Source organism: Agelaius tricolor, unplaced genomic scaffold (assembly GCF_023055355.1).
Source record: "Agelaius tricolor isolate 1412-34295 unplaced genomic scaffold, bAgeTri1.0.p SCAF_10, whole genome shotgun sequence".
Lineage (NCBI taxonomy): Eukaryota > Metazoa > Chordata > Aves > Passeriformes > Icteridae > Agelaius > Agelaius tricolor.
In genome coordinates, this window is record NW_027269270.1 from 20,350,534 (window position 1) to 20,374,281 (window position 23,748).

General features: G+C 57.8%; 3 protein-coding genes across 8 annotated transcripts; 2 read left to right on the forward strand and 1 right to left on the reverse strand.

The window, feature by feature from the left end:
• The first annotated feature begins 38 nt into the window (after positions 1-38).
• On the forward strand, positions 39-10,178 carry ATG9A (autophagy related 9A). Its single transcript, XM_071435113.1, has 14 exons — positions 39-219; positions 455-497; positions 1,808-1,873; positions 2,163-2,324; positions 2,428-2,569; positions 3,473-4,221; positions 4,521-4,674; positions 4,892-5,071; positions 5,862-6,107; positions 6,398-6,618; positions 7,030-7,147; positions 7,320-7,542; positions 7,664-7,806; positions 7,913-10,178. Exons 1-14 carry the CDS (start codon positions 117-119, stop codon positions 7,916-7,918), a joined length of 2,556 nt encoding a protein of 851 aa, XP_071291214.1. The 5' UTR covers positions 39-116; the 3' UTR covers positions 7,919-10,178.
• Positions 10,179-10,552: 374 nt separating this feature from the next.
• ABCB6 (ATP binding cassette subfamily B member 6 (LAN blood group)) lies at positions 10,553-17,267 on the forward strand. Of its 3 annotated transcripts, XM_071435114.1 has the most exons (20): positions 10,560-10,748; positions 11,390-11,921; positions 12,460-12,597; positions 12,869-13,058; positions 13,266-13,358; positions 13,613-13,805; positions 13,894-14,015; positions 14,098-14,207; positions 14,276-14,341; positions 14,477-14,602; positions 14,691-14,767; positions 14,871-14,934; positions 15,025-15,110; positions 15,200-15,257; positions 15,430-15,534; positions 15,910-16,084; positions 16,368-16,480; positions 16,572-16,666; positions 16,836-16,904; positions 16,994-17,267. In XM_071435114.1, the coding sequence occupies exons 2-20, from the start codon at positions 11,406-11,408 to the stop codon at positions 17,118-17,120; spliced, it is 2,523 nt and encodes an 840-aa protein (XP_071291215.1). In that variant the 5' UTR covers positions 10,560-10,748; positions 11,390-11,405; the 3' UTR covers positions 17,121-17,267. The 3 variants fall into 3 exon arrangements, 2 of the variants coding, with proteins under 2 accessions (XP_071291215.1, XP_071291216.1); XR_011680391.1 differs by lacking the exons at positions 16,836-16,904; positions 16,994-17,267 and having other exon boundaries at positions 10,553-10,748; positions 15,910-16,026; XM_071435115.1 differs by lacking the exons at positions 13,613-13,805; positions 13,894-14,015.
• Positions 17,268-17,580: 313 nt separating this feature from the next.
• Positions 17,581-23,684, reverse strand: ZFAND2B (zinc finger AN1-type containing 2B). 4 transcript variants are annotated; one of them, XM_071435124.1, is made up of 9 exons: positions 23,298-23,684; positions 22,461-22,555; positions 21,901-22,032; positions 21,113-21,264; positions 20,577-20,675; positions 20,338-20,407; positions 19,711-19,787; positions 19,024-19,102; positions 17,581-18,782 (listed from the first exon to the last, which is right to left on the reverse strand). In XM_071435124.1, exons 1-9 carry the CDS (start codon positions 23,350-23,352, stop codon positions 18,744-18,746), a joined length of 798 nt encoding a protein of 265 aa, XP_071291225.1. In that variant the 5' UTR covers positions 23,353-23,684; the 3' UTR covers positions 17,581-18,743. The 4 variants fall into 4 exon arrangements, with proteins under 4 accessions (XP_071291225.1, XP_071291224.1, XP_071291226.1 ...); XM_071435123.1 differs by having other exon boundaries at positions 19,024-19,105; XM_071435125.1 differs by lacking the exon at positions 23,298-23,684 and adding an exon at positions 22,678-23,268 and having other exon boundaries at positions 19,024-19,105.
• Positions 23,685-23,748: the final 64 nt, after the last annotated feature.

Here is a 23,748-nt window from a genome sequence, read left to right on the forward strand (position 1 = left end):
GCTGCCGCGTCCCACCCCCCGCTCGCCATTGGGCGCCGTGCCCGCCAGTCGCGGGCGGGGCCGAGCGGGCCGGGCCGGGCCGGGCCGCGCCGGTGGCGGCGGCGCTGGGCCCCGCCATGGCCCACTTCGAGACGCAGTACCAGCGCCTGGAGAGCTCCTCCACCGAGTCTCCCCCCGGCGGTGGCGACCTGCTCGTCCACGTCCCCGAGGGCGCCAAGTGTGAGCGATGGCACCGGGGGTTGGGGCCTGGCCGGCGGCGGGGTGCGGAAGAGGCCGGGGGCACCGGGGAGAGGCTGGATATCTCCCCTCCTCCAAGGGGAGCTAGAGTGGCGGCTGCGGGGCTGTGTGGGGCCTCGGGTTCCAGGGGCAGCGGGGAAGGGGTAGGTTGTGCTGGTGACAACACCAGGGGTGGGTGTGCTCAGGACCCCTCACCCTGTGCTGCTTCTTCCTTCAGCTCCGTGGCATCACATCGAGAACCTCGACCTGTTCTTCTCTCGCATATCCTTTTGCAGGGCGAGGGTCAGGCGGGATGTATCCCCCTCCTCCCGGCTCTAAGTACAGGGAAAACACAGAGCTTTGTGTAACTTGGAGCTTGGCTAGTGTCAGCCACTCCTGTAGGACAGTACACAGCTCCAGAGGGGCTGACAGAACCCCCCATGCCTTGGGACGCTGTCACTTGACACAGGGTCTTACATGTGCTTCTAGGAATCCTTGGGAAAGTGACGATGATACTGTTGTCGTTACAGTTAATGTGTTATATTCTTAACAGAATTTTATTGCTAGCGTGGCATTTACAGTGAGGGTAGTACAGGATTTCTGTAGGCAGAATCAGTGTAGTACAATTTTATAAGTAGCATAGAACAGAATTTTATAGTATCTCTTACTTCGTGGTTTCTAATCAGCTGGACTCTTTACAGATCAGGACATATCTTAATATATGGTTTGCTGTATCAATGATCATAATGTAGTCTCAAAAATCACATAAAGGAATTTGAGTCATTCACTTAGTCCTCATTGGAAGCAGATGACAGTGGGGGTATCCCTGGCTGCTGAGGGGTCCTGGGTCTCATTGTCCACCAGCAGCTGGGATACAAGTTCCCACTTAGAATTTGTAACTCCTTGATTTTGTGGATAGTGCTCTGGGTGCTGTTAATACTCCCTCTTCTGTGATGGGGTCATCACCTCTGTTGGGTTGGCCAGATGCCTGGGACCTTCAAGGACAGCACGGAAGAGAGTAATCAGCCTGGTGCCAAGGAATCTTGAGGCCCATGGGGAGGGAAAGCAGAAACCCGTTTGATTTATCTACTTGGTTCACAGGACCTTCAGTGCCTGATAACTGGGCAAAGGGTGACCCACTAATAGGTGACACCCTCGGTGACACAGCAGGGCTGCTTGCCTTGTGAAATGGTGTTAATTATGCTGACCGCATTGCTGGGGGCAGGAGCAGGTGCAGGTGCCAATAAATGCATTTTGTCTGTCTCTGTCTTGTCCTGCTCTAGCCTGCCCTGCCCTATGCACCGTTGTGCAGCCTGAGTGCAGGCTGAGTTTCTGCTCTGTGGGTATTGAGTGCAGGAAGGAAGGAGCATGAACGAAGCCAAGTCCCTCTACCCCACCTGTGCTTTACCTGGGCAGAGTGTGTTTTCCTGCACTGGGGAGCCAACTTGCTGATGAGTAGGGGTGGGAGAGATTTTTTCTTGGTGGTGAAGGGAGACTTGGCTGAGGAGCTATGGAAATCAGTGGGACGGAACCCTCTTCATCCTTCATCAGAAAGGAGTCTCCATGCTGTTTTTCTTGACTGTGGCTTTCACGTCTATAACCTGCATCAGAAGAATGGCTTCACTTGCATGCTCATCGGAGAGATCTTTGAGCTCATGTAAGTGCAGGTTCCCCTCTGTTATGGCTGCTGGGGAACAGCCACAGGCACTTGCCAAGCACTTGCAGCTGTGTAGGTGGAAGGGCTCCTTTCATAATTGTCCTGTCTTCCCTTCATCAGGGTCTTCCATGCCCCAAACCCGCATTTCACTTTGAGGAACTGTTGCCTGTGAACATTCCTGCTGCCATGGCTGTGGCATTGCATCTCTGTGGCATATGACCCTGGCTGCTTCACGTTTTGTGGTGGAGCAGAAGGGTGATTCCCTCACAACACTTCTCTTTTTTCACAGGCAGTTCATCTTTGTGGTGGCATTCACCACCTTTCTTATCAGCTGTGTTGATTATGACATCCTCTTTGCCAACAAAGCATTAAATCACAGCCAGCATCCCACTGAGCCCATTAAGGTGACTCTGCCAGATGCCTTCCTGCCTCCAAATGTCTGCAGTGCAAGGTAGGGGCAGTGGAGGGCATGTTAGCCACTGCTCTTGTTTTCCTACATACTCAGGGCTCCTGTCTGGGCCTGTGTCCCACTACTTGCCTCTTCTTGCTTACAGAATCCAGGCAAACAGCTTCCTCATCTGCATCCTGGTGATAGCTGGGGTTTTCTGGATCCACCGACTCGTCAAATTTATCTACAATATCTGCTGCTACTGGGAGATTCACTCTTTCTACATCAATGCCCTGAAGATCCCCATGGTAAGTCACTGAGCCAGGGCTGCATGCGAGGCCGCCAAGGGCCATGGGAGGCATTTGCTGGTGGTTGCAACTTGCCTTCATGCCTCTCCTCTTCTCAGTCAGACTGAGCACTCTTCCTCCATAGGCACATGATCTCCTTTCAGCCTCTTCTCCAGCAGCCAGTTTATTCTGTGTTAACCTCTCTGTGCTCAGTCTGCCTCTCCGCCTGCTGGCGCGTGCCTCTGCCATATGCCTCCCAATATGTGTGTTCTTCAGTGGTGGCCTTTTCTGTGATGCCTTCCACAGAGGCAGCATAAGTGAGGATATCCTCGTACCTCCCTGGGATGTGAACAACCTCAGCTTCCTTGTTTATTTAGAAGGCTTGGAGCTACTTAGTTGTGAAGGTCACACAGCAGATCAGTGTGTTACAGATGGGGTTTGAGGCTTGCATAGACAGCCTAGTCCAGAGTCCTTGCTCTGATGAACAACATGAAAAGGCATGTGCACATCCTTTGGAGAGAGAAAGTATCTTGAGAAAGGTGGGGTGAGCTGAAAGGCTTGCATTGTCCCCAGTTTTTCCATGGGCTCCCTCTGGGACGCTGCTTAAGTCCTTCCATGTTTGTTTCTCCCTGCTGACTCCAAATGGCAGCTCTGGGAGGAACCACGGAAGCCTGGACCTGTGTTTATGCCTCCAAGGAAGCTGGTGCATGCGTGGCTGGGAAACAGTCATCTGTGCTAATCTAGGGGTAAAGGGCACCTTGGCAAGGTGTGGGGTTTGCCTGCTGCAGGCTGAAGAGGTGCCAGAAGGTGCCTCACGCCCTGGTGTTGCATGCACTTTGTCAGCACCCCGAGATGTGTGCTGGGACCTGGCTTCTGTCCCTGGTTACTTCTTGCTCCTAATCTTGCTGCTTGTCCACCTTCCAGTCCACCCTGCCCTACTACACCTGGCAGGAGGTGCAGGCCCGCATTGTGCAGATCCAGAAGGAGCACCAGATCTGCATCCACAAGAAGGAGCTGACAGAGCTGGACATCTATCACCGCATCCTCCGCTTCAAGAACTACATGGTGGCCATGGTGAACAAGTCACTGCTGCCCATCCGCTTCCGCCTGCCCCTGCTGGGAGACACCGTCTTCTACACGCGTGGGCTCAAGTACAACTTTGAGCTCATCTTCTTCTGGGGTCCCGGCTCCCTCTTTGAGAATGAGTGGAGCCTGAAGGCTGAATACAAGCGGGCCGGGAACCGCCTGGAGCTGGCTGAGAAGCTCAGCACCCGCATCCTCTGGATTGGCATTGCTAACTTCCTCCTCTGCCCCCTCATCCTCATCTGGCAGATCCTCTATGCTTTCTTCAGCTACACGGAGATCCTGAAGCGGGAGCCGGGCAGCCTGGGTGCCCGCTGCTGGTCTCTCTATGGCCGCTGTTACCTGCGTCACTTCAACGAGCTGGATCACGAACTGCACTCGCGCCTCAGCAAGGGGTACAAGCCAGCTTCCAAGTACATGAACTGCTTTATCTCCCCGCTTCTCACCATCGTGGCCAAGAACGTGGCCTTCTTTGCTGGCTCCATCCTGGCTGTGCTCATCGCTCTCACCATCTATGATGAGGATGTGCTTGCGGTCGAGCACGTCCTGACCACGGTCACCCTGCTCGGGGTGGGCATCACCGTGTGCAGGTGAGGTGGGTCTGTGCTGCCCCCATGCTCCTGGCAGCGCTGTAGGGAGCAGTGGGGCTGGCAGCAATCCGTGTAGACATGCTCTTTGCTTGCAAATGGATGTGAATCTGTGTGGATGAGGGGCATGGCTGGGGAGAGGTAGTGATCCTGGCTGCAGTGGTTGTATGGTATGGGGGGCTGGTCTGGTCAGAAGGCTACAGGTAGAGCTGTGATATGGGCCAGTCACCCTGCCCTCCCAAGATGACATCTCTCAGGAACTGAGGTGTAATGCTGTGATATTTCCCTGTTCTGTCGTGCAGGTCTTTCATCCCTGACCAGCACCTGGTCTTCTGCCCAGAGCAGCTGCTGCGAGTTATCCTGGCACACATCCACTACATGCCTGACCACTGGCAGGGCAACGCCCACCGCTACGAGACCAGGGACGAGTTTGCCCAGCTCTTCCAGTACAAAGCGGTGAGCTTGGCTTAACTGTGCAGATGGGGACTTACCCCCATCACAGGACAGAGAAGGTGCTGGAGAGCTCAACAGCTCCTGGGCTTAGAGAGGAACAAGGCAGCATCCTCAGAGATACCCTGCCCCAGAAGATGGAGGGCTACCTCTGGGGTCTGTTTCAGGATTGGGGGTTTTTTGACCCTCAAGTTTGTGCTGAACCCATCATTTCTGTGCTCAGGTCTTCATCCTGGAAGAGCTCCTGAGTCCCATCATTACCCCTTTGATCCTCATCATCTGCCTGCGGCCCAAGTCCTTGGACATTGTTGACTTCTTCCGTAACTTCACCGTGGAGGTGGTGGGTGTGGGTGACACCTGCTCCTTTGCCCAGATGGACGTGCGCCAGCACGGCCACCCTGCGGTAGGTTCTGTGCTGCCCACCGGCATGTCTGCTCCTTAAAGACCCACGAGAGGCCCAAACTCGCCACTCCTGGCAGCCCACAGCCCAGCCACCCACCTCTTGGTAGGGTGTCTGCCTTTGGCACCACTGGTCACCAGCTCCAGAAGGCTCTTGTGGCCCAGCTGTGATTATTGACCAGATGCTTCGGGAATCAGGCTGTGTCATGTCTTTGATGTCATTGCCTGTTTTCACAGCCAAGGGTTCTGTGTCCTCAGGAGAGTGAAATGTGGATATTTAGAAAGTGTGGCCACTTCTCTCCTACTTGTGCTCTGGAGAGAAGCAGTCTAGAGGAAATAGGAAGCATTTTCCATTATGAAAAATCTATGATGGAGGGAAAAGGGATCCATCTGTTTTCTGTGCCTTGGAATTTAGGTTACTTGCCTAGGGAAAGACTTCCTAGTGACGCAGTCATTAACTAGGAAGGAAGTGAACTCATTGTGGCAGGAAACTTTTAAGAAGAGTTATTTATTGACTCTAATTGTTCCTGTCTGTGTGACTGTTCCTAGCTCCCCAGTTCCCTTGCAGCAGTTCATGTTCTGAGATGGAGTTGGAACAAACTGTGTTTGTTGCTTCTTCTCCTGAGATGGCTGAATGAGCATGGGGACTTCTGGTGTAGCATCTGCTACATAGGGCGCCATGGCCTTGCATGGGCTGGGTGTTGCATGCTTTGCTCAGAATGATTGCAGGATTCCCAGGGCTGGCAGGGTTGCAAAGCAGATCCTGTCTCTCATTACCTGTCTCTTGTCCACAGTGGATGTCAGCAGGAAAGACGGAGGCCTCCATTTACCAGCAGGCTGAGGATGGCAAGACGGAGCTATCCCTCATGCACTTTGCCATCACCAACCCCAAGTGGCAGCCACCCCGTGAGAGCACAGCCTTCATCGGCTTCCTGAAGGAGCGGGTGCACCGGGACAGCAGCGTGGCCCTGGCTCAGCAGGCTGTGCTCCCTGAAAACGCCCTCTTCAGCTCCATCCAGTCCCTGCAGTCAGAGTCAGAGGTGCCCAGGCTCAGGGCATGTGGGTTGTTCTTGGGGTGCTTGCTACATGCTGGGAAATTCATCGTCAGGCCCTCTGGGTAATTTTGCCCTTGCCTGGGATGTATCTGAGGATGAAAATGTGGTAGATCAGCACTATCTGGGACACTTCTGGGTTTCTAGAGAAGGTAACAGGCTGTCCTAGAGCCCTGTGAGATGAGAGAGGGGCCAAGATAGCCCAGCTCTGTGTGTCTGGTGAGATCAGTCCTCCAGCTCTGCACAGTACAGTGACACTTTCTCTTTGAACTCTGCAGCCTCACAGCCTGATTGCCAATGTGATAGCAGGCTCCTCAGCACTGGGCTTCCACATGAACCGGGACGGACAGGCTTCCCGCCATCTCTCAGAAGTGGCCTCGGCTCTGCGTTCCTTCTCCCCACTCCAGTCTGCCCAGCAGCCTTCCAGTGGCTTCCAGGCATCGGGAAGGGACGGAGAGGGAGCCCAGCCTCGTGGTGCCAGTGCCATGACAGCCTCTGGGTAAGCTGCTGGCTGGAGAAGGGCAGCCTTGGACATTCCTTTACCCTTTGCCCAAATGCCATCCTCTTGTCCTAGATGCATGGTGTCATTTATCTCTGCAGTTTGGACAGCGAGAGACATTCACAAGCAGAGTTAGACTCAGGTCTAGGTGCTGGTGCCAGGTGCTAAGGCTGGCCCCAAAGGATAGTGTCAGGGTCCTATTGTTCTCCTGTAGGTACAGTGGTGAAAGACCCTTGTGTAGGGAAGAGGCAGTGCCATAGCAGGGCTTGTGTATTTTGGGAGATGCTGCAGAGGGGCCTGTTCATACCCAGTTCAGGAGCAGATCTCTGTGAGCCTGACATTAGAGTGGAGAGGGGCTGGGCATTGTGGGGGCACCTGGGCAGGAAACACTACTGGTGTGTTCCATGGCAGTGCTGATGCAAGGACCGTGAGCTCGGGGAGCAGCGCCTGGGAGGGTCAACTGCAGAGCATGATCCTGTCGGAGTATGCCTCGACTGAGATGAGTCTTCATGCACTCTACATGCACGAGGTGAGCAACCCAGAGCTGGGCTGGCCAGAGGGGCATGGAGCAAGGCAGGCAGGACTGGGCTGCCCTGTCCGTTGTCACCAGAAAACCAGTGTGTATGCAGCACTGCGGAGAGGGTGTGTTTGGGCATCTGGTTTCTCCCACACAGCTGAGTCACTCGTGTTTTGGCTTGCAGTTGCACAAGCAGCATGCCCAGCTGGAGCCCGAGCGGCACACTTGGCACCGCCGGGAGAGTGACGAGAGTGGGGAGAGTGCCCACGAAGAGCTGGACACTCAGCGGGGTGGCCCCGTCCCCATTCCCCGCTCTGCCAGCTACCCCTTCTCCTCACCACGGCAGCCTGCCGAGGAGACAGCCACGCTGCAGACTGGCTTCCAGCGCCGATACGGTGGCATCACAGGTACGGAGCCAGGGCAGAGGTCTGAGTTTGGGTCAGAGCTCTGTAACCCATGTCCTTTATGGACTGGCTAGACACTGGCAGTCCTCCAGGTAGCTAATCTAATTTCTTGCCTCTCTTGCAGACCCAGGCACAGTGCACAGAGCCCCATCACATTTCTCCCGCCTTCCTCTGGGAGGCTGGGCCGAGGACGGGCAGTCAGCGAGGCACCCAGAGCCTGTGCCAGAGGAGAGCTCAGAGGATGAGCTTCCGCCACAGATTCACAAGGTAAGGGTGATGGCTGTGGCTGAGAGGGGCAAGGTGTACTCTGATGCCAGGTTGGGGTGCTGGCAGCTGGTCCCAGTAGGTGCCACATTGTCTCTCTATCTTGCAGGTATAGCCTGGTAGACTGGGGATCTCATGGGGCTTGCAGATTGGGAGCCACCTGGACAGCAGGATGTGGCATGGGCTTGATTCTTCTCCTGTACTGAGTGGACATTTTGTTGCCATCAATTGCTGAAGAGACAAAACTTGCCAGGCCAGCGTCTTTGCTGTGGCACCTTGTGTCTAGCCATGTGTCAAGTCAACGCCACTCTGACTTGTGGGGTGAATGCGTGTGTGAGTACATAGCTGTGTCTGTGTTCACATCTGTGCCGTCCGTGTCGGAGGATCTCTGCAGAGCCTGTGGAAACTGATGTGACGGGACCAGCAGTGAGGAGCTGCTGGTGGACTGCTTTGGAGGTAGCAGCAGCAGCTGCTCTTCAAAGGGATGGGAGATGGCATCAGCTCCATCCAGATGTGCGCCCGAAGCTGGGACCTGCTGTCAAAATGAGGGCAGGAGTTGTTGAGGGTGGTCTGAGGGAGCTCAGCCTGTAGCACCACACTGCCCTGCCTGCAGCCCTGAGAAGGTGCCTAGAACCACGTTAGTCCTCCCAGAGAGGACCAGTGTTGTGCCTCTCAGCCCAGAGCAGGACAACAGTGGGGCAGTCACCCAGCCCTCTGTCCCTGCACCCTGCAGAGGAATGGGCCCTGGTGGCTGCTGCTGGTATGAGTACAGGTGAGATGTAGAGCTGGTGGGAAGAGCTCTGATTCGATCCAGAATGCTGCAGCTCTTCCCTGACTCATGACAGCTGGTCCATTCCCTGCATGCAAGAAAGGGTCATTGGAGTGATGCCTCCGTGCCAGGGCAGCAGCATCCTCCCATGTATGGCACCTATGGGATGTGGGCTACTAGTGGGCCCTCCTGCAGTGCCAAAGAGACCCCACAGTGTGGAGCAGCCTGGCATCTTCCGAGAGTGCTCATAGCCCACTCAGAGCCCACCCTGAAGGTCTTGTGCTCTGTGTGTTGGTTCCTTTTCTCCAGGCACAAAAAAGGCCTTTTTCCCCATGCCCAGGTGCTGTTGTATTGGTTCTGTCCTGATGCAGCTGTTCCTGGAACTGGGCCTTTCCTCTTCCCTGGCAAAGGGTTTGGTTCATCTCAAATCTTGCCCAGAGGTTCCCAGCTCCTCCTTTCCTCCTGAAACTTTCCTTTTGCTTACAACATGGTTTCAGACAGCTGCTGTGGAGACCATGCAGCTGTCTCATGCCTGGCAGAGCAAGGAGGGGCATCCTGAACCCAGAAAGGAGAGGCACACCTCAGCCCAGACTTGGGATGGTGGTGGGGAATCAGGATCCTAGCTGTGCAATATAGCCTCAGACAAGACCTTCCCACCATCCTCCTGTTTTCCCTCTTTTCTCTTTGCAGCTTCTGGGGAATTGCATCCCAGCTAACTCCTGCCCACCACTTCCTTTCCATTCCCCTTGCCTCTGGCAGGGGCTGCTTGCTTTTGTCATGCGCTCTGCAAGCACTGCACATCCTCCTCTGCTGTCTCTGGAGTCCAGGGCCATCCCTCTTCTCGTGCCAGGGTTATTGGCCTCTGCCCTTTGAGCCTGGGATAGCTCTAAGCCAGCTGGTGCCAGTGCTTCTGCACCTGGGTAGCCATGAGCAGGGCAGGGGGCTTGCACAGGGGCAGGCTCTTTGGGGTAGCAGGCTCCTTATTGCCATGGGGAGGGCTGAGCAGGGCTGGAGCTACAACTGCTCTGGGGTCTGTATGAGATCAAACAGAGTGTTCTAAAGCCAAGCTCAGGGTGGGGATCAGCTCTTCAGTGCTGGGGTCAGGGCTCTGTGGACCTGGGGACTGCTGGGGTCCTTCCATGGAGAAGTGGCTGCAACCACTCCACAGCAGCTTCAGCTTGGGACTATCATGGCTTGGTGAAAGAAAGCAGAAAGCAAATCTCCTAGGAACCCAGATTTTCCAGTGGCTTCTCTTGGTGTTCAGGCTGCTGCCTCCCCTCTCGGGGCCTATGGGACACTGTGTCTGGGCTTCTTAATGGAGTTGCTGCTGGTCTGTACAGCTGAATAGCTGAATGCAGTGCCCTGGGGCAGGGGGAAACTGGATCTTTCCCTGGGCTGGCAGGAGGGAGAGGCCAGGCATAGCAGGCCCGAGTCTTTGCCGCATGTTTTGCTTGTGTCGTCAGTGTCCCATGTGCATGGCGAGCCACTCTTCCTCATCTCCTCCTGAGATGTGCGGGCACGGAGGTCCCTGGGGAGTGCAGTATCAAACCTCCGTGCCCTCGCTGTACAGCTGTATAGCCGTCTAATAAAGATGGGGTGTATCATCCCTGCCTGTGTCCGAGTCTCCCTTCGCTCTGTGGTAGCGTGCAGCCCACCTGCGCCTGCCTTGCGATGGCAGCAGAAGGCTGGGAGGAGCCAGCCGCCTGCTCCGGCGGCACGGGGAGCTCCCGGGAGGAGGCAAGGGCTATATTTATCCCCGGGAGGGCAGTGCCCCGTCCTGCCTGACCTCTGTGGAGGCCCCGCAGGGGCTCCTGGGGCTATCGCGGCCCCGCAGGGCCGGGCTGGCGGCGGCGATAAGCGGGAGCGGGCGTCTCACGTCGGAGGCGGAGACCCTCCGTGCTTACCGGCCCGGGAGTGTGCCCCACGGCACCGACCGCTCCCCATCCCCGGCGCTGCGGGGGAGGTCCGTGCCGCCCGGGGCTGGGCACGGGGGCCCGGGGAAGGGACACCCGCAGGGGTGCCGGTGCCGGTGCCGGGAAGGAGGCGGGCGGCAGGAGCCGGCGGTGCTGGCGCGGGGCGGGGAGCGGGGCGGGGCGGAGCGGCGCCGGGACCCGGCTGGCAGCGGCGGGCGGCGGCGCGGGGCCCGGACGGGGCCAAGGCCGGCGGCCCAGGGCAGGTGAGCGGGCGCGGCGGGGCCGACACGGCGGCCGATGAGACACAGCGGCGGCGGGGCCGCGGCCGCCTGTGCCGGGCCTGAGCGGCGCCGGCACCGCCCGGACATTCACCCGGCGCGGCCTCTGCCTCGCCCTCCGCGAGTTTTTCCTTGATGCGTCCCTGTCCTTGCCCTTGCCTCTCTCCTGCACGGCCCCGCGATTCCCCGAGCATCCTCCGCATCCCCGCCCGCTCGCCCACCCGCGCCCCTGCCGCTGCATCACCGCCGTTGCTCCCTCCCACTTGAGACCGTTCCCGGCTTCACTCTGCCTTCCTGTCCCTGCGGCTCCCGCTGTTCTCGTGTCCGAGGGCATCCTCAGGGGCCCGGGTGGCTCTGGAGGGCCCAGTCTAATGTTGTGCCCCCGTCCAGGGCACACAGCAGGTGTGGTGCTCATGGCCATCGCCATGCAAAGCTGGCCCTGCTTGCATGCACTGCCTTGTGTGTGCTGCATGCAGCGTGTCATGTGTGTCTATGTCCAGCGGTACTTGCCCCTGCCCTGTGAGGGCCCTTGCTGCTTAGCCATGCCATCCCACTGTGAGTCCCTCTGTGCAGCTGGTACCACAGCCGATCCTGAAACCTTGTCTCGGGCTCTCTTCTCTCCACAGCTGGTGACCTGCCAGGATGGCCGTGCTGGGGGGCTACTGTGAGGGCAACAACTCCATCACCCAGGCCTGGGTCCAGCAAGGCTTCCAGCCCTGCTTCTTCTTCACGTTGGTGCCATCTGTGCTGCTGAGCATCTGCCTGTTGCTGGGTGCCCTGCAGTATGCCTGCTACGCCCGCTTCAGCCGTGCCATGGAGCCCAAGTACATTCCCCGCTCTCACCTCTACCGTGGCCAGGTCCTGCTGTCCCTATTCCTGGCCCTGCAGCCCTTTGGTGGGCTGCTGTGGCAAGGAGTGGGGCTGAGACAGCTCTATGGGTATATGTTGCTGTATGCCTGCCTCTGGGCCCTCAGCTGGGGCTGTGCCATTGCCCTCCTGCAGCTGGAGCACACTCGGGTGCTGGCCCATGACCGAACACGGGGCCACGGCACTGTTCTCCTCCTCTTTTGGGCACTGGCCTTTGCTGCTGAGAACCTGACCCTGGTGTGCTGGAGGAGCCCTCTGTGGTGGTGGGCACTGGAGGACACCAACCAGAAGGTGGGCTGGAGATCTGTGGCCAGGGAAAGGGGGCGAGGCACTTTTGGGGATGGGAGGGACTGCAGCATCATGGTGTGGGACTGGAGTATGCATGTACTGCCATGCCCAGGGTGTTTACAGTTCTGGGTTGCACCCACACATCTGCCACATGTTTCAGTCCCAAGCTCAGTTATCACACATCTCTCCATGCTCCCACCCAGCTCCTGTCCTGCTTCTACCCAGCCCAGACCCAGGTGCAGAAGTAGGGCTGTTTCCCTGATTTCCACAGCCCTTTGCCCCCATGTACCCCTTAGAGTAGGTGCACCTTGAGCCAGAGGGCATGGAGCCAGATAATATGGGAAGGAAGGAAGAAGTCTGGGTGCTGCTGTCTGGGTGCTGTGCTCAACCAGGGACTCCCACTGAGCTGCATGGTGTGTCCCCTTGCACACTGCACCCCATCCCCATGCTCTGCTCATTGTCTCTCTCAGATCATACCCATCCCATGCTCAGGCTTGTACTCAGGGCCAGCTGAGATGCTGAATTCTCACTCTCCATTCAGGTGCAGTTTGGCTTCTGGCTGCTGCGTTACATCTGCACATTCATGCTCTTCATCCTGGGCATGAAGGCCCCGGGGCTACCCCACAAGCCCTACATGCTGCTAATCAATGAGGAGGAGCGGGACGTGGAAAACAGCCAGGTGAGTCCTGGGACTGAAGCAATTTGAGGATATGGCCAGGAAGGAGCTGGGGATAAAATGGAAATACAGCTGCCCTGGGATCAGCATCTTCATGAGATGTGGGAGGACAAGGTTTAGGGCTGCCCAAGCTCCCTGCTTGCTGATGCAGCCCTGTTTAGAGGATGGAGTGGGCATTCTGGAGTGGGACTGGTTTTCTTGGGGTGTTGCCCAGGACCATTGCCAGCTGGATTGGGGTGCCAGGGCAATGACTCCTTGGTCTGCTCTCCCCCAGCCACTCCTGACTGATGGCAGCAGGACCACCTCCACCTGGAAGGATTTCCGGAGGAAACTGCGGCTGCTGGTGCCGTACATGTGGCCGAGGGGCAACCACCTGCTGCAGGGGCTGGTGCTGTTCTGCATGGCACTCATGGGGCTGGAGCGGGCCATCAACGTCTTCGTGCCCATCTACTACAAGAACATTGGTGAGGCACCTGGAGCTTGGGGTGTGAGGTTCACCACAGCCTCACCAAGTGCTGGGGGGTGTTGAGGTGACCTGGAGGGCTGCAGGGGTTTGGCAGGAGCATAGTCCAGGGGGTCAGGGTCCAGCACTGGCTGCTGGGGCTGGTTCCCACTGGCACCCTGGGATGCTCCCTGTCCCTCTATCCTGACCTTTGGCACACTTCCCACAGTGAATGAGCTGACAGTGGGTGCTCCCTGGCACACCCTGGCCTGGACTGTCTGCAGCTATGTGGGGCTGAAGTTCCTGCAAGGTGGAGGTGCTGGTAAGGACCATTGGGAAGGATGGAGCACTGATGAGAGATGCTATTGGGCACATCATACCAGTTCTGGGGTGGCCAGGGAAGCCCATATGCCCCATCACTGCTGCTCTCTTGGAGTCAGCAACCTGGGCTGGTCCCAGGTTAGGGAGAGTGAATGGGCTTCATCCCAAATCCCCCTTTCCCAGCTGGACTTTTGGAAGTCTTCTGCACGCCCCAGTGGGGCTGATCTTGGTTGACCTTTCAGTGTTGCCCTGCAGGCTCCACTGGCTTTGTGAGCAACCTGCGCACCTTCCTGTGGGTGTGGGTGCAGCAGTTCACCAACAGGCAGGTGCAGGTGCAGCTCTTTGCCCACCTGCATGGGCTGTCCCTGCGCTGGCACCTGGGGCGTCGCACTGGTGAGGTCCTGCGTAGCGTGGACCGGGGCACCAGCAGCATCAACAGCCTGCTCAGGTCAGAGTGTGCTTGTGGTGGGTGGGGGGGTTGGCTGGGCAGCCCCACCGAGCTGGGCTGATGCCCCATTTCCCCTCCCACCCCCCAGCTACATCATCTTCAGCATTGTCCCCACCATTGCGGATATTGTCATCAGCATAGTTTACTTCACCTCGGTCTTCAGCGCTTGGTTTGGCCTCATCATCTTCGTGTGTATGAGCCTGTACCTGAGTGAGTGGGGGGGCTCAGGGTGCAGGGCTGCCAGGCTGTGGGGTGGCAGGAGCCTTGCAATGCAGCTTCCTCCTGTCCACAGCTCTGACCATCTTCATCACTGAGTGGAGAACCAAGTACCGTCGGGACATGAACACGCGGGACAATGAGGCCAAGTCCCGGGCCGTGGACTCGCTCCTCAATTTCGAGACGGTACTGTAGGAGTTGGGGGGGGGTCACTGAGGACGGCTTGGGTGCTGATACCAGCTCTGCTCCTCTAGGTGAAGTACTACAATGCAGAGAGCTATGAGGTGAACCGCTTTAATGATGCCATTGTCAAGTACCAGGTACGGGCTGCTCAGTACCTTTAGGGGCACCAAGGGGGAACAAGCCAAACCTCACAGGCACCTGTGGGGATGATGGAGATCACCACTGCTCTGGTTTGGAGGCAGCAGCATCCCAGAGGACTTTGTCTCTTCCAGGTCTCAGAATGGAAGGTCAGTGCCTCGCTGGGCCTCCTCAACCAGACCCAGAACCTGGTCATTGGCCTTGGGCTGCTGGCGGGGTCCCTTCTCTGTGCCTACTTTGTCACTGAAAACAAGCTGCAGGTAAGGCTGGTGCCAGCCTGTGCAGACCTCTGCTGAGGTGGGGCCCTGGGGCTGGTGGTTACAGACCCCTATACCCTGTCCCTTCCAGGTGGGGGATTTTGTCCTCTTTGGCACCTACATAATCCAGCTCTACACGCCACTCAACTGGTTCGGGACTTACTATAGGTAATGCTGGGAGGTGTGGAAGTGCCTGGTGTCCCACTCTCCATGGGTGACTGGGTTGGTATGTGCTCCCCAAACCCTTTGCTCTGGTCTTTGCCCTCTTCAGGATGATCCAGAATTCCTTTGTGGACATGGAAAATATGTTTGAGCTCTTCCATGAGGAGCAGGAGGTGGGTGCCACCGTTCCTGGACCTTGCTCCCTTGCTGGGCCTGTGGTCTTGCCCTAGGCTGGCTCTGAGATTGAGCCCCTACTTCGACAGGTGAAGGATGTGGTGAATGCCAGCGACCTGCGCTTGGAGGCTGGGCAGATTGAGTTTGAGAACGTGCACTTCAGCTACATAGATGGGTATGGGGTACTGGGCACAGGCTGGGACCTGCTGCAGGGATGTGGGGCCATGGAGTGGCCCTGAGCCCCTCTCCATGTCCCTCTTCCAGGAAGGAAATCCTGCAGGATGTGTCTTTTTCTGTGATGCCTGGGCAGACCCTGGCTCTGGTGAGAGTGGGACTGTGAGTCCACTGTGGGAGGGAAGGATGGGGACAGAGAAGCTGGAAAATATGAAGGTGGGAAGGGCAGCCCCCAGCAGGACCAGCCCTTTCCTGTCCCTCCCCTGGCCTCCAGCAGCTGGGAATTGGCCATCTCTAAGTCCCTTTTCCTTTGTATCTAGGTGGGACCTTCGGGCTCTGGAAAGAGCACTATCATCCGTCTGCTCTTCCGCTTCTACGATGTACAGGGTGGCTGCATCCGCATTGACGGTCAGGACATCTCCCAGGTGAGGGGGAAGGGATTCCAAGAACCAAGGAGGACACACCAGCTCATCTGGGCCTCTGGGCAGCACTGCTCAGTGCAGGCACCAGCACCTCCCCAGGGCAGGGGTGAGCATGCAGCCCCCACAGCCCCTCTGCAGGCTGTGTCAGAAGTGGCAGAATGGTGCGACTCCAGGACCCCAGGCTGAAATGCTGGGTACTGACCACAGCTCCCTGGGAAGGTCCAGGACACTGTCAGGGCCCCCCATTGCAGAGTGGAGATGCAGCTGACAGCACATAGCTTGCAAGGAATGGGGCTCATGGCTGAGGGTAGGGTTGGGTTTTGGAGGGATCTTTGCATTTGGTGTGGGTGTGCTTGAGCCCTCTCCCCTGCCTCCCAGGTGAAGCAGGCTTCGCTGCGTGCTCACATTGGGGTGGTGCCCCAGGACACGGTGCTCTTCAACGACACCATCGCCAACAATATCCGCTATGGACGGATCCTGGCCACTGACCAGGAGGTACAGGAGGCAGCCCGAGCTGCTGACATCCACGACCGTATCCTTTCTTTTCCTGATGGTGAGACCCCTGCAGTTCCTGCCATCCCATGCTCCCCTAAGACCTTCTAGCTGCCCTCACAGTTATCCTTGGGTGACATCTCCCATGGGGAGACCTGCATGACTTTGTGTCTTGCTTTGCCTTTTTCTGCCTTCTTTCCAGGGCTAGATCAGCCCCTGGGCAGGGATAAGCTGAGGCTCCACCATGTGGCTGTGTAGTCACAGCAGGACCTCCCAGGGCAGCAGGTCCTCATCTCCATTTCAGAGGGCACCAGCACATCATGTTTCTGTTCTTGTGGCTGCAGGATACAACACCCAGGTGGGAGAGCGGGGACTGAAGCTGAGCGGGGGTGAGAAGCAGCGCGTTGCCATCGCACGCACCATCCTGAAGGGTCCCCACATCATCCTGCTGGATGAGGTAACAGCAGCAGCCCCAGCCCAACCTCACCCAGCTCTGCAGCTGCCAACACAACCTCTATCCCTTCCTCATGTTGTGTCTCACCTTGCAGGCCACATCTGCACTTGACACAGAGACTGAGAGGAACATCCAGGCTTCTCTGGCCAAGGTCTGCGCCCACCGCACCACCATCGTTGTTGCACACAGGTAGGGACAAGGGGAAAGGGCTGGTCTGGCCAGATCCCACAAGAGGGGGACACAGATGTGCCCCCTGCTCAGGAGGTGAGAGCCCCTGGGGTTGCATCTCCTGGCACCATGCAAACCCTCAGGAACCCTCTGCCACCCAAGTCAGGGTAACACCTGCTTCTCCCTGCAGGCTCTCCACTGTGGTAGGTGCAGACCAGATCCTGGTGCTTAAGGATGGACACATTGTGGAGCGAGGGAGGTGAGCACAAGGGGAGGGCTGGGGGAGGGAATCCCCTCCCTGGCTCTGGGGCCAGGTCAGCACTCTGCATCCCTCCGTTCTCCTCACAGGCATGAGGAGCTGCTGCAGAAGGGAGGTGTGTATGCTAGCATGTGGCTGCAGCAGCAGACTGGGGACGAGGGCGAGAGCAAGGAGCACCGCACTGAGAAGCCCCAGAGCAGCAAGAAAGCATCATGAACATGACCAGGAGTTCTGCTGTGACACTGACTTGGGTCCAGGCCCCCACACTGCCTGGGAGTCTTCTGCTGGCTGCAGGCAAGGGCCCTGCCTGCCTTAGAGCTGCAGGGGCTTGGTTGGACACTCCACTACATTTGTACACGTTTATTTTGCTGTTGTGTAGTTTCTTAAACCAGGTCCTTCCCAGGTCCATGCCTGTGTCCTCTGGGCAGGGTTAGAGCCTATGCCCTTGGGTCAACTGGCAGCTCTGCCACGAGGTTGAGCTCCTTGGGCTTAGGTGAGCAAGGGGTTGAGCAGGCTGTGAGCGCCTGCCCCATCCCCACACAAAGGGCTGAGCTTGGCAGGGGGCTGCACCCCAACAGCAATGCAAGAGCAGGGCAGCTGGTGTCCCCTCATCCCTATGTGCCCCCCGCTTCAACCACCATCCACAGAGATGTCCCACTCTGGGCTGGACACCAAGTGACTGCTCCCTCAGGTACCTCTGTACCTTGTACTATGCTTTTATTTTCTCCCAAGCAGCACTTTGACAAGTCTCAGCATTCCCTGGACCCAGCCTGAACCCCCCTCCCTCAGCTGCTCAGAGCAGGACAGCCCAGTCCTGTGCAGAAGCAGGCACAGCCCTGCAGGCAGGAATGGTTGCAGCAGCAGGTGGGAAAGCAGCACAGCTCTGCATGGCTGCAGACCCCCTACAAGAGGCCAGCAGGACAAATCCCCTCCACCCAACCAGGCTCTAGCTAGGCTCAGGGCTTTGTTTGTAAGGAGGGGTTCTGTGCCACTGCTGTCCAGGAGGGGATCTCCAGCAACACAACTGGAAGAACAGAGGCATTTTTACCCCAGCAGCATTTAAACAGGGCCCTGTTTAAGTTTAGGGCAGCAGGAAGGCAGCTGCAACCATCCCATGTGAGCGATGCTGCCATTCAAGTCAGTGCCAAGGTTACTTATTATATTAAACCAAAAAAGGAAATGGAGCTCCATTCACTCTCAGAGAGGTCTTGTGCCCCAGGTGAGCAGGGTAAGGCCCAACATGCTCTTGTACATGCAAACAGCAGGGAGGCACTGAGGCTGTGGGGAGGGGGCTGCTTTCACACTGCTGGGAGGCTGCACATTCAGCCATGCCATGCCCAGGCAAGAGACCATCCCAGCCACATTTGCTCTTTGCTGAGGGGCTGGCACAGCCCTCCCCAGAGATGGAATCCAGCCCCCACTACAGAAGGCAGCTACATCCCAGCTCTGTGTCTGAGCATGCAGAGACATCCCCACAGAGCTCTGCCCTTGCCCCACAGTCCCAGCAGTGTTGGGACATGGCTGTGGCAACTGCAGGTAAGTGCAGACCCTGGGCTGCTGCTTGCTTTGGTCAGTGTGTACCCAGCCCCATCCCGTACACTCTTCACCTCCCCAGGAGCATCAGCAATTTGCTGCACTAATTTTATATAGGTACTAGGGCTGAAGTGTCAGTGTATATTTGGTTGCTTACAGCTCCCAGGGAGATGAGCTGTCCTTGGCAAGGGGCTCTTGGTACCAGTGTCCGGGCCAGAGCCCCACAGCATCCATGTGAGAGGCCAGAGCCACTCCTCGGGTCACAAGCAGGATCCTGTGTCCACTGGCCCAGCCTGCTGCCCCTGCCTACGACATGCTGCAGTTGGATGGCTTTGAACCATGCCCCTGGAACAGAGAAGCACACAGTGAGCAAGGGCAAGCAGGCTTCTTCCCCTCTTCTACAAGAGAGCACATCCAGTGCTCAGGTTCCCAGAGATGAGTGCTCAGCAGTGATGCTGCTGCTGCCCCAGGCTGGGCTGCCCTCCTGGTGAGGAAACCCAGGCTAGACAGAGCCCAGAGTAAGCAGAACCCAGGGAGCCCCCTCCCTCAAACAGCTAGGCCAGGATCAGCCCACAGCCTCACTCACCTGCCGCTGTGACTGCTGGTACTCGGCTTCGCTCGCCGACAGTGCCCGGGCCAGTGCCAGATCCTCCTCCTCCTGTGTGCTGCTGGGACAGTGAGGGGTGCCTTGTGTGCCTCAGCCTCCCTCAGGCTCAGGGGCTGAGTGCTCAGAGCCCTTCTGGGTTTCAGCTTCTCACTCCAACCCCCAGCATGTCTTAAGGCAGGGAGCAACTGAGGATAACTTTGAACAGGCATGGGGCTGGGGAGGGAGCAGAGGATCCAGCTGGGGCTGGCAGCCAGAAATTTGGGCCAAGGAGAGCCCTGTTAAGTCCAATCAGTAAGATGGTGCTTTTAGCAGCATTGGGCACTGTGCCTGGGGACATGAGCTCCTGGGTATCCTCCATGAACACCCCTACTCCACCTACCATGCTCCAGCCAAACCCATTAGCTGACAAGTGGTCAGACAATAGTTTGCCCTACTCTGTGTGTCAGTCACTGTCCCCTACCAGCACCCCTAGGACTGGGGCTTGCTTGCTGAACAGTTCCCTGTTGGCTCTGGACTCTTCCTTTTTTCCTCTGTCAGCCAGAGAGGCATCATATGCAAACACGTGCTGAGAGGAATGTTATCCCAGAGCCACATGATGCTTCCCCAGGCACCTTTCACACACAGGGGAGTGCACAACACACCACACCACATGCTTTGGGGCTGTACCTGGGCTGCTGTGCTGAGCTGCGTGCCGACTCTGCCAGGGACATCTCCAGAGCTCGCTGCAGGGCCTCTTCCTCACTCTGAAACAAAACACCTTGTCACCAGCTTGGCCAGGCTGGGGGGCAGGAAGCAGCCCTGAAGCACACGTAGTAGGTACAGTCTTCCCTAGCCAAGGGTGGGCAAATCTTCTCTCTCCAGGAGACCAGACAAAAAGGTGATAAACTGGGGCTCTGGACAGACCAGCAGTGCTCTCCCACTGCCCAAGGAGACACATCCTGCTTGCTAATGCAGGAGTATGCCAAGAGTACCAGTGGAAAGCAACTTCCAGTCTCCTCCAGCCTTTGCTTGTACTGCAGAAAGACAACACCCAAGGAAAATGGCTGGTGCACTTTGTCCCTTTGGGGAAAGCTAAGCACCAAGTGCTTAGCTCTTAGTGCTTAGCTGAGAGCTGTCATTCGCAGGCACCAGAGCAAGCTCCGATCTCCCACAGAACATTCAGGATCACTGTCTGCCAGGGAAGACACAGCTGGGAGCACAGTCACCTACAAAGTGTGGGCTAGAAAGCATTTGTTACAGTCACTTCTTAGAGGGCACAGAAACCACCCCAAGTGGCCAGGCCAAGCCACTCACCAGTCCATTCTGCAGCACGACAGCTGGAGGGGAGGTGCTGCGAGTCTGCGACGCAGCTGCTCTGCCTCCTCTGCAAGCAGAAGAAAAGCTGCATTATTGTCAAGGCAGGGAGCCCTAGTATGACTATCAGTCCTGCTGAGGCACAAGAAGAAGGGGGTTGTGACTCTGGCATTCCACAGAGAGCCTAGATGAGCCTGGTCATGCCCACCTCAGAATTACAAGTCAGGCCACCACCTTACCTGGCACAGGCCAGAGAAGAGGAGCTGTCTGCTGCTCCGCTGCTTGATGCAGTGACTATTTTGGAGGAGGATGCCTGGGCTCTGGTAACTGCAGCATGCCTAGGACAGACAGGACACCTGTGAGAAACTGTTTACCATCATGAGCAATTCCTAGGCATTGAACACCTTGGGATATCAAGCTGGATAAGAGAGACACGTCCCTGGCTCCTCTTCCTCCCATGTTGCGGCTGTTATTCTCAAGAGTTTCAAGTGCTCTTCTCCCCCTAAAACCCTGTACCAGGACAGGCAGAAACCACTGGCTACAGAATAAGGGGATGGGGAAAGAAGCAAGAGCAAAGCAGTCAGCAGGCAGTACTGACAGTTTTGCTGCAGGACAGACTGTGTATACTGGTGTGCTTGGTGCTGCAGGAGAACACCCTGGCACAAGGGCACGGAGTGTCAGAATGCAGCAGTCCCAGACAATGGGCTTCTTCCCTGTCACCAATCTGGCAAACACAGCCCCACCCCTCCCAGCCTGTCTGTTCTCAGGCCCTCACCCTGCTTTGGAAAGGGGATGCCCTGCCCCACTGCAGTCGTGGTCCAGGGGGTGCCGATGCTTGAGGCAGTAGTTCTTGTGGCACTGGTCACAGATCACCTTCATCATCTCCTTCTGCTTGCAGCCAGGCTTCAAACACTTGTTGGTGAAGATCTGAAAGATGACACGGCAGTGCTGAAAAGGACCATATGCTGTAGGGCTGTCCCTTCTCTCCATGTCAGGCCCTGAGCAATGACCAGCCTTCCCCACCAGCGTTATCTTCTGCAAGGCTCTGATATTTGTCTCTGAATACTTTCTTTAGATGTCTCTGAATAATTTCTTTAGATAGTTCATTAGTAATTCACTGGTGCCTCAGTCTCCATAGATAGCAATCTCCATAACCACAGAATGCACAGCAGGAGAAAGAGTGCCTTGCCCAGGGATTCCTGCCTTCCATACCAGTGCAGTGATAGCCCAGGGCATTCCAGCTGCTGCCGGGCTGGATTCCTGCAGGGCCAGCTCCCTGCAGCAATTTCATCCCCTGGCAAGATGGGGTAGCTAATTGCCAACTGCATTTTCCTAATAGCAGCATACAGTTTACCATCTTTATGTCCCAGGTGGCTGCCCAGCCCCACTCCATCACCACCTTTCTCCCCTGACAACTTCCACAAAGCCCTGAGGATGCCTCCAGCTCACCAACCCTCCCAGGATCAGCCTGTGCCAGGGCTGAATCTGTGTTGTTTTCATCCCACTGCCAGGCTGTGTCAGAGACCTGGCAGAGCTCACCCGGCAGAGCCCCACAGCACCTACCTTACGCTTGCGTTGTGCAGGGTCAGACTTGCAGTCACGGTCAATGTGCTCCCCCACCACAACATCAGGCATCTCCCCCCGCCTCACAGGGACTGGGGTGTTGCAGAGGGGACACACTGGGACCTGCACATCCTGCAGAGACAACAACAGGGAGCTGGGAGCACGTAGCTGGGGAACCGTGAGTGCTGCACAGTCATCTCTCTCCCTTTCAGGACCTGCCTACCATGGCTTCCACAGCTTCAGCTGCAGTTTGAGATCCTGCTCATGACCCTCCAACCAGCTTGTACAGCAGGTGCAGAGGCACAGACATACACTCTGGGAAGGGAAGATGGTGTGGCTGGGAGATGCCCAAACCACTTCACCCAGTGGGAGAGGGAGGGTTGGATGTTTTTGGCACTGAGACGCAGATCCTGGCTTTCAGGTACATCTTCAGATTCGGTACACATCCCAAGGGTAACTGCTCAAGTGACCAAAGTAACCACAGATTATTATGATGGGTGGCTAGAAAAGCTCAGCATCTCCATGCAGGAGGGTGGATGAGATCTGCTCCCTGCACTTACCTTCTTGTAGGCAGAGGTGCAATCGTGCTGGGCATAAGCGATGTGGTCGGTGCAGAAGATCTGCTCGCAGGCATCGCACTTCAGGGGAAGGAAGTCTAGGAGCAGGATATGGCATGGGCAGAGAGCATGGAGATCAGCATTGCCCACCCGTAGCCTGGGGGCCTCCCCGACTTCCCAAAGGCAAAACAGTGACCCCGCGGCGAAGCCAGAGCCGCACCTCTCATTCCCCAGCATGAAAACAAAAGGGCTGCAGGTCCAGAGCCACGTCTTCAGAAATACTAGGGCTCCTCCTCAAAACGTGCGGTCCCGGAGATCAGGAGTAGCATCCTGAATCACACGGATTTCCCCGCGGGCTGCCGGCCTCAAACCGGTGGGAAGTGATGGTGACAGTCGCTACGGGCTTCGCCCACCGGGATTAGGGGGTATGGAGGGGTCCCAGGGGCCCCGCCGCGTGCGGCCTTCCCAGCCTGCAGCACCCAGGCCCGGCAGGGGGGTGCCTGTCCGGGCCCTGCCCCGCTATCCCGGGCAAGAGCCGCTGCCCAGCCAGGTAGAGCCGCGTACCCGGACAGAGCCACGGGCGGAAACCCGGTGGCACGGACAGCCAGTCCCGCCCTAGCGGGGTGCCCGCGGGAAGCAGGAGGATCAGGGACCCCTCCACCATGGGCAGCACGAGCGACACGTCCCGCCCTTCAAGCCCCGCTGCCGAGCGGGCGCCCGGCGCCGCCCCGCCGCCTCCCCGCAGGCCGGGCTGCCCGCTCCGTGCCGCCCAGGCCCAAGGCCGCGGCCGTGTCGCCGGCGTGCGAGCCGTGCCCACCCCCCGGGCTCCCCGGCGCTCACCCAGGCGCTGGCAGGCGGGCCAGGAGCAGTGCGCGCCCAGGTCCGGGAACTCCATGGCGGCACTGCCGCCACCGGCACCGGCGGCCCCGCCGCGCCCGCTTCCGGCGGGGCGTCACGGGGCGGGACCGGGCACCGCCCCGCCCCGGCGGGCACAGCCCCGCCCCGCGGCCCCTCGCCCCTCCGCATGCCCTGCCTCCGGGAGCACCGCGGGAACACCCGCTCCAGAGACCTGCCCGGCGCCCGGGGAAGGCTCAGGGCAAGGCGGAGTCCACGAGGGCCATGGCCAGAACCATCCTTCCTGCCAGGCCAGCAAGAAGTGTCTGCCGCCATGGGACAGCTTGAAATTATCCCTCCATCCTTCCTCCCCTGCCCCAAGGGAAACCAGCCACGGATCCTGCCGTGTAACAAAGCTCCTGGCTCTATTCCAGTCACCTCGGAGTCTCCAGGTGCC

Excerpts from the sequence above, each read along its gene's own strand:
- ATG9A (XM_071435113.1), top strand. The coding sequence starts at position 117 with ATGGCCCACTTCGAGACGCAGTACCAGCGCCTGGAGAGCTCCTCCACC. Across the intron at positions 4,222-4,520 it reads GTGGGCATCACCGTGTGCAG|GTCTTTCATCCCTGACCAGC; the intron begins GTGAGGTGGGTC and ends TCTGTCGTGCAG. Across the intron at positions 5,072-5,861 it reads GCCAGCACGGCCACCCTGCG|TGGATGTCAGCAGGAAAGAC; the intron begins GTAGGTTCTGTG and ends TCTTGTCCACAG.
- ABCB6 (XM_071435114.1), top strand. The coding sequence starts at position 11,406 with ATGGCCGTGCTGGGGGGCTACTGTGAGGGCAACAACTCCATCACCCAG. Across the intron at positions 14,208-14,275 it reads CGCTCCTCAATTTCGAGACG|GTGAAGTACTACAATGCAGA; the intron begins GTACTGTAGGAG and ends CTGCTCCTCTAG. Across the intron at positions 16,905-16,993 it reads CACATTGTGGAGCGAGGGAG|GCATGAGGAGCTGCTGCAGA; the intron begins GTGAGCACAAGG and ends TTCTCCTCACAG.
- ZFAND2B (XM_071435123.1), bottom strand. The coding sequence starts at position 23,352 with ATGGAGTTCCCGGACCTGGGCGCGCACTGCTCCTGGCCCGCCTGCCAG. Across the intron at positions 22,033-22,460 it reads GCACCTCTGCCTACAAGAAG|GATGTGCAGGTCCCAGTGTG; the intron begins GTAAGTGCAGGG and ends TTGTCTCTGCAG. Across the intron at positions 20,408-20,576 it reads TCTTCTCTGGCCTGTGCCAG|AGGAGGCAGAGCAGCTGCGT; the intron begins GTAAGGTGGTGG and ends TTCTGCTTGCAG.